This window comes from Meles meles, chromosome 7 (genome assembly GCF_922984935.1).
Source record: "Meles meles chromosome 7, mMelMel3.1 paternal haplotype, whole genome shotgun sequence".
Taxonomy (NCBI): Eukaryota; Metazoa; Chordata; class Mammalia; order Carnivora; family Mustelidae; genus Meles; species Meles meles.
Genome location: NC_060072.1, coordinates 93,446,312 through 93,455,273, shown reverse-complemented (window position 1 = coordinate 93,455,273; position 8,962 = coordinate 93,446,312). Strand labels below are relative to the sequence as shown.

General features: G+C 33.7%; 1 protein-coding gene across 1 annotated transcript; it reads right to left on the bottom strand.

Moving 5' to 3' along the window:
* Nucleotides 1-6,602: 6,602 nt before the first annotated feature.
* On the bottom strand, nucleotides 6,603-7,541 carry LOC123946817 (olfactory receptor 6C75). Its single transcript, XM_046012588.1, has one exon. The coding sequence runs from the start codon at nucleotides 7,539-7,541 to the stop codon at nucleotides 6,603-6,605; it is 939 nt and encodes a 312-aa protein (XP_045868544.1).
* Nucleotides 7,542-8,962: the final 1,421 nt, after the last annotated feature.

The following is an 8,962-nucleotide window of genomic DNA, read 5'->3' as shown; positions in this document are numbered from 1 at the left end:
GCAATCATTAACTATGCACTTCTGTAGATGGGGCACATTTAACAATAAAAACAAAGCAAATAGTAATGCAAGAATTTAATTTTAGAAGTCAGTATTTCCATCATAACTAAATTATTTAATTTTGGATATATTTATGCTTATGATAAAATATCAAATGTGAAATTAAACTTTACGATGGGTCATATAGTTTATTTTCAAATTATCTTTAGATCTACTTAATTAAAAATTATATAATTACTATTTTTCACATGTAAGTATGAGCCTCTCTGAGTATACACATATAAGTATGAGCCTCTCTTCTGTGTATTGAAAGCAGACTTTGAGATTCAGCTCTTCCACTTATGAGCATGACACTTGTTGGAATTTAATTTTCCTGGAGGTCCTGTTCCTTCAAAGCTTTTGCAATACTATATGGTTACAGAAACATAATACCATAAGAAGCTGATTGGGAGACAGGGAGCATAGAAAAAGCAAGGCTGATTTTACTTACCTGAAACACACCAATGATGATAAGGTGGCTGTGAGGTTTAAATGAGACAATACATTTGCAGTGATCAAGCAATTGTAAATGTATTCTGCATTGTTAACATTCAATACATGGAACTCACTGTGACTGATATCAATGTAGAGTTTGGATTAGTACTTCTTGCTTTGGCCTAAGGTTTTCTTGGTTACTGCTATCAAATGAGAACAAAATTTTAAAATGCTATTGCATTCATAATACTTTCCCTTATATAGTTATGGAATTGACTACATAATGTTGTTCCCAGGCTTATGGTGTGTTCAGATCATGTTATTTATATGGGGACTATAGCCTCCAGGATGCTCACTGATTTTGATGAGTGTATGGAAAGACTCTTTTTCATTAGGTAACAGATTAAGTCTTTGCTCAATATTTCTAGAAATTGGGAATGAACAACATAAGGAATGGAGAAAGTCCTGGAAAGGGACCCTTGTTCCCTAATAGCTCCTTCTTCCTACTTCCAATTTTTCTATTAATTTTGAGATGCAATGCCATTTTAGATCATGTCATCCATATTACTTAAAAGCATTCTTTTCTAGGGCGGTTCAAATGATGAGTGTAAGGACATTCTCAAGGGTGGAGAGAGATTGCATGGGACTCAGTCTCCAGAGAATAATAAATTCAACCCTGGGTTTGGCTAAGAAGTAGTATTAGAAGAGATAGTTTTATGTGTTTTAGTTCTTTCCACAACGTTCCTCATCTGACGTCATATTGTCTTCAAAATGTTTACATGTAGTTTGTTCCTTGTTACTACTTCATCCCAGAAGTGAACATGACAGCAACTGGCATTTTTTCGCTCCTTATCTGCACCACTATCTACTCTTCTTGCATTCCCTGTCTTCACTGAAAAGCTCACAATGAATTTTGTCTCTTCAGACAGATTCCTGGATGTCATCACTTCCTCTATTTATCCCCCCCAGTCTTGCATTTGTACCGCACCATCACCTCAAGAAAGTTTTGTTTCCTGAGAATCCCTGTTATTTATTTTTAGTTTTTTAGTTTTACATCCTCAGAACTGATGTTTTAGTTCTGGATCTTACAATTCTATGTTTGAACCATTACAAAACCCCACCTTCCTTCAAGTTGTCCTATGCATTGTAACCAGAGTTTGTTTTTATCTGCTATACCACTTCAATGAGTACTAGCTGCTATAGGAAAAAATCCAAGTTGGTGCCTGGAAACAGTTTTTATAATTATTTCTAATATTGAGAATAATAATTTTTTTTGTTTGGTGAGTCAATACTTTATTATTTATTTATTTAAATTTGGAGATAGCTACAGGATTATCTTTTTAATAATTTTTAAATTTTTAATAAACATATAATGTATTATTAGGGGTACAGGTCTGTGAATCACCAAGTTTACACATTTCACAGCACTCACCATAGCACATACCCTCTCCAATGTCCATAACCCAACCACCCTCTCCCTACCCACCTCCCCTAGGCCCCCCTCAGTTTGTTTTGTGAGATTAAGATTCTCTTATGGTTTGTCTCCCTCCCAATCCCATCTTGTTTTATTTATTCTTTTCCTACTCCCCAAACCCCCCACGTTGCATCTCCACTTCCTCATATCAGGGAGATCATATGTTGGTTGTCTTTCTCTGATTGGCTTATTTCACTAAGCATAATACCCTCTAGTTCCAACCACTTCATTGCAAAAGGCAAGATTTCGTTTCTTTTGATGGCTGCATAGTGTTCCATTGTATATATTTACACCACCTCTTCTTTATCCATTCATCTGTTGATGGACATCTCTGTCTTTCCATAGTTTGGCTATTGTGGACATTGCTGCCATAAACACTTGGGTGCATGTGCCCCTTTGGACCACTATGTTTGTATCTTTAGGATAAATATCCAGTAGTGCAATTGCTAGGTCATAGTGTAGCTCTATTTTCACCTTTTTGAGGAACCTCCATGCTGTTTTCCAGAATGGTTGCACCAGCTTGCATTCCCACAAACAGTGTAGGAGGGTTCCCCTGAGAATTATAATTTTTAACATTAGATTTACACATGGGATAAGAAGATTATTTATGTGTTTATTACAGCAGAGTCAATTTTGACTCACAGTATATACAGATGAATGATTCCTTTCCTTATTAAGAAACTAAAGGTTCATTGCATTGAAACCTTCAGGTCATCTCAAAAGTACACACAAGGGGGCACCTGGGTGGCTCAGTTGGTGGGGCATCTGACTCTTGATTTTGGCTTGCATCATAGTCTTGGGATCATGAGATTGAGCCCCCTATCAGGTTTTGTGCTGGGCATGGAGCCTGCTTGGGAATCTCTCTCTCCTTCTCCCTCTGCCCTTCCCTCTCAATGTCTCCCTTTCTCAAAAATAAATAAATATATAAATAAATAAATAAAACAAAATTAAAAAATAAAATTACACATATATACTCATGCTGCTCTCAAATATTTACATAAAGATTAATTTAGGTGTTAATATAGGATACAGTATATGTACACACACACAGTTAAGAAGATAGCATACAGGATATCACTGCTCTTACAGATTTATATATGCTGGAAAATGAAAACTTAACAGGGAAAATAGCAGCAAGGACCATATCCTAGGAAACTGGAAAGAAAGAGATGATACTGAGAATGGCCTATTTTTGCTATTGCCAGAGCCAACTGCCTTCCAAGCCTTCATTCACCCACTCATTCATTCATTTCTTCAGTAAAAACATTGTCCATTAGATTTGTGGACTCTAGTACCTGGTTAGTGATATGAAGTTTTCCTCATTCAAATTGCATATTACTCTTAGCTCAGAGTATTCATTCTTCCTTAAAAACTCAGCAAATCATCATATCTCTTAGTATGCAATCAATGAATTTAAGATGATATCTTTAATGCTTTTAGTCATCTCCTTAGTGTAAATAAAAGGAGAAAACCTTAAACAATTGAATATGCTGTAAAATCTATTCACATAGTTTTTAGCTAATATATAGTTTCTAATAAGTGATTCTTTTCATGCAGAATTTGCCAGATAGCATGTTTGGCCACATAAATGGGAGAAAAGACCATGCTTTGTCCAATGTTCTCTGCATGTTATTCCAAATGGTAAATAATTTCATTTGAGTATCCAACCCCAATCCTCTTTACAGCAAAGCTTGTTATTCTTTCTGTGCTCTTCGATTCTTCCTCTTCTGCCTTTTCACCCATTTCTGCCTCTCTCCTCATAAACTAAACTATATTAAGGATTTCAGTTTAAGCAGGGATTTAAGACAGAATTCCTGAACACTTGTATTGAAAGGTTTCCATTAGTACTGCTGAATTAGAGATAAAAAATAACTGAATATTTATGAAAGCAAATGGATAGTATAAAAAGTAGTTATAAAGAACTAGAAAATACCACCTCTCCTATGTTATAATGTTGCCTCTAGAGAAGAGAAATACGTAGTTTGCCTTTTACAGAAAACATAATTAAGTGGAATGTCTTAGAAAATATTATTACATTTATTCTGTTCATACTTAGAAGAATCTGAGTTCAGGTAGCCTGGTTAAGATAAGGCAGAAATTCCATGGAATGTATAAAATAACTGTGTCTTCCAGTTCTATTCTAATTAAGTTGTCTGTTCATTTGGTTCACTTTTCCTTCTGAACATTTTTATACATAAGACAAAATGAAGGCTTTTCTAAATTCGTCTTTTTGTGTGATTCTTAGATTTTGTCATCAGTAAGTTTTAGCGATTATAACTTTTCCTTCAGCCTTTCATCGCTTGTTATTAATATCTCAAGAGATTCAGTAGTCCATAAATGACTAATAGTCTGTTGGGAGTATTTTGTAATCTCCAGGATTTGAGCAATGCTTCCTGGGAATATGAGTCAATGAAATTCTAATTTGCAGTATTAATAAGAAATTTTTATTCTAAACCCCCATTTAACTTTATGTTTATCAGAATCAACTTTCAAGATAATAATTCACCAATGGAAATAAATTACTATGTATGTTTTCCATAACCATGAAACAAGAAAGTGACAGTAATTGCCATTTGAATTTTAAAAAGATTATGACACAGGTGTGCTCTGTGTGGTCATTACATACATGTAATTTTACCTATTATTAAAGGGAAAGCATTTTAGAATATTTTGTATGAACAATAATAGGAATTAAAATACTTTTGAAAGCCTCTAAAAGCATGACCTTCAGCATATATCTGATACATTTCCCCAACCATCACATTTGCAATAGAAATTTCATTATTTCACAATACTTTACAATAGTATTTCAACTTACACCTACTAACAAGGTGAATATTAGAAACGTCTTCAGAGAAGTTTCTGTCGATTAAGAGAATCAACTTTCCCTTACCCTTATTTTCCTTCCCCTCTCTCTTTACCTCTCTCTGTCTACCTACATACCTATCTATTATATATGCCATATACACAGTATATATTTATTTACTTAACATTTTCATATCATTTGTATACTCTCCTAATTTTTACTTTTCCATTTTTGCTTACTTGTAACATTCTTACAAAAGCAAACCTATATAATTTCATTTCTTTACAAATTATCCAATAAAGAATTTAAATTGAATAAAATTATCATTTAATTTTCATTTTGTAGTAATATGTTAAATCTGTTTTTAAAAAATGTAACCCATTCCATGGAAGGACAATGGTTAGAAGTGAGTGAGTGCTCTTGGACACTCTTGTCTGTCCATAAGAAATAAGAAAAGTTATTTCTATCTTGGACTTACAAACTGTGTAGAGCTCTTTACATCAACGTATGTATCAGGCTAAGCTGGAGATCAAAAAGCCAAAGTAAAATCCACTTACCCGGTATTGAATTAGATTCACAACTACTGTTGTCAACCAATTTTCTTAGTAATACCTTGGAGCCAAGAGGCTCATTAACTATAGGAACCAGGCTTGGGCACATTTTTCATTCTCTGAAACCTACAAGAGTCATTTTCTTGTATTTGGGTGAAGGAGGTAGAGCCTGCTGTGAAAGAGGCAATAGAAAGATAGAGACAGTATGTAGATTTGCTGCTAAAGGGAAATTAAGCATAAGAAACTCACGTATCACATATCACGTATCATTATTTCCAAGATATTCTCTGGAGTCACTCACACTATTCTAGGTTCTGAAATTGTCATTTTCATGTCGGTAGAAAAGACCATCTTGGTATCAGTTGGAAGAGTCTGAACATAAATATGAAATCTATTAGGATGGCTTAATTTACTTTTATAGACCACTCTTTTCCCTCTCAAATATTCTTGTCAGAAATAGAGAAAAAAATCAGTTAACCTATTTTTTTAGAACATAAAGTAAATGTCATCTTTTCTTTTATACTGAAACTGCTATTTTTTCTTAAAAAGCTAATACAAAATGGATACAACCTTATTCAAATGGCAAAGATAAAACTGACAGCAGATTTTTCTTAAATTTCTATTTAATTTTTCAACATGTTTTAATCACATTTTATTGGTAAATTCATGGAGATATTTTAATAATGCTTTTAATTTTAAACATGTTTTCTTGAGACCCCTTGGTAGCTTAGTTGGTTAAGCGTCTGCCTTCAGCTCAGGTCGTGATCCCAGGGTCCTCGGATTGACTCTTGCATAGGCTCTTTGCTCAGCAGGGAGCCTCCCTCTCCCTCTGCCTCCTGCTCCCCCTGCTTGTGCTCTCTCTCTCTTTCTGACAAATGCATAAAATCTCTAAGAATGTTTTCTTGGTGATACAGAAGAAATTTGAGAAATATTAATTGATGCATATTTTTATTTGACATAAAATATGTTATATATTTGTATGTGGTTTTAGTACCTTCTTATAGTATAGCAACCTGTATCTTTTCTATGAACATATAAGCAGTTTTGCTTTCGTGAGAGAAACAATGTAGATTATTGACTTCTGAAATTTAATTACACAGGATGAGATTGACTGTTTCCTATTTAGAAAACCAGTTAGGACTTGGTTTTTAGGCTCACAACAAAAGAGGCATTGATGATATATATATATATGCCTGTCTGAAAGAATGAATTGAGGTGTTTAAAGAATTTAGGTAGAGAAAGACAGAATTCTTCATTCAACTTTCTGTTCAGGGATTTACTTTTTGCATGACCACATTCATTTATTTGAAGAGAAGACCATTCTCTGGGCCATGTTTTTGAAGGCTTGCTTTACCTGCTGGTTTCTTAGTGTATATATGAATGGATTCAAGAGAGGAGCCACTGAGGTATTAAGCACAGCTACTCCTTTATTTAAAGTCACCCTTTCCCTTGCGGAAGGCTTAATGTACATGAAGATACAGCTACCATAGGAGAGGGAGACCACTATCATGTGGGAGGAACAAGTGGAAAAGGCTTTTTTCCTTTGACTCGTGGAAGGAATTCTCAGAATTGTCCGGATGATGTATGTGTAAGAGAGAATAACTAGTGTTAAGGTGACCATAAGTGTTACCACTGCTAAAAAAAATGCCATGAGTTCTAGAAAGCGAGTGTTTGTACAGGAAAGCTGTAGAATTGGAGAAGAGTCACAGATAAAATGATTGATTATATTGGAGTCACAGAAATCCAACTTCAGCAGCAGCATTACTGGTGGAAAGATGACCAAGAATCCTGCAAGCCATGAGCTAAAGACAAGAAGGAAGCACACTCTGCTGCTCATGATGGTCATGTAATGTAGAGGTTTGCAGATGGCCACATAGCGGTCATAGGACATAGCAGCCAGAAGGTAAAACTCTGTCACCCCCAAGAAGATAAAGAAAAATAGCTGAGTCACACAACTGTTGTAGGTAATGGTTCTGTCCCTTGTCATGATAGTGACAAGGAATCTGGGAATGCAGACAGATGTGAATGATATTTCTAGGAATGAGAAGTTACGAAGGAAGAAATACATTGGAATCTGCAGGTGAGGATCTGTAAGGGTGAGGGTGATAATGATCAGGTTCCCAGTCACGCTGAGCATGTAGGTAACAAGAAGAAATATGAAAAGTACAACCTGCCACTGTGGGTCATTTGTCAACCCGAGAAGAATAAACTCTGTCACTGTTGTGTGATTTCTCATTATTTTCCTTCTTTATGATGGTATTCTTTGTTTTAGCTGAAAAATAGATGAAAAAATAAAGTTATGACACCAGAAAAGAAACACACACACACACACACAGGAATAGAGACACACCTTAAAAAAAAAATCATTGCTGCCTTATGTTTTTAGAAAGAAATTATTTTGTGGTATGTAGAAACAAAATATTATTAAAACTGATTGTTGACATATTATTATTTAATGTAGCAATTAATTATTCCTATATTTCTTTCATTGTATTCTCATATATCTCATTATAAATCCTTTTCTTCTGAATGTTTTTTTTTTGTTTTTTTTTATGTTTTTCTTTAGGATTTTTTTTTTCCATTTTATTTATTTTTTCAGCGTAACAGTATTCATTGTTTTTGCACAACTCCCAGTGCTCCATGCAAATGAATGTTTTGATATATTCCTGAAAACAAAACAAGAGACCTCTGAGATGAAAATCTAAAACTCAGAGTTTACTCCCAGCATATTGCAAAATTTTGAAGGTATTTTTTTGTTGCTTTCCTCTTCACATATTTTTTAACATTTCTATTTTGAATACATATTTCTGTTTTCTTTTCCCATTCAACTTTTTGCAATCTACAGAGACCATTTGTGCATCTGGTAGAGTAATGTGCATCTGATAACAGTATACAGACATAGAAAACATTCAAGGTAAGCTTTTGGGAGGCAAAGATTATTTCCTATTACTCTTTTTTTTTTAACTTTTGGCTTTAACATAACTCTTGATGCTTTACAGGATTTGTCTCATCTTTCTCCTGTTTAAAATTTTTATTTTCTATAAAAGCTTTAGAAGTGCTGTCATCTAAAATCATTTTAAGAAAGTTTTAACTCTCCAGACAGTCTGGCTAAGTCTGTAATGTATCAGTTGTTCTCTGTATCTTTCAGAGGTTTCAGAGCCTTCAAAAGGAATAATATTTATTCACAATTAGCCAATTAACTTAATATATTAATGAACTTATTAAATTATTTACCTACAAAATTGCTGGGAGGGAATTATTCCTATTTTCCAGCATCGGTCCTCTTTTGGTCATAAGATATGCATTTTTTTGGCTTCTGCCTCAAAAGGATGGATGATGACCTTCAGTCTATAAAATTCATATTGTGCAAAACTAAAACATAAAGTAGATCTGCTCAGTGTTAAGACATATGAAATAAATTACTTTGACTCATATACAAAAATGATTACAAGGTATTTGAATATTGATTATATTAAAATAATTATTGAAAGATATTTAGATAAGAACACAAAACCATCATGTAGTCCTAACGGTCACAAAATTTTTGTTATAATGAACATAAATGTTGCATAAAACTCTTAAATTGTAACAGTTTTAAAAATGTCTTCATTTATATATTTCATATAAATTGTGTGGCATAAATTTATTCACATATAC

Coding starts and splice junctions, on each gene's coding strand:
- LOC123946817 (XM_046012588.1), bottom strand. CDS start 7,541: ATGAGAAATCACACAACAGTGACAGAGTTTATTCTTCTCGGGTTGACA.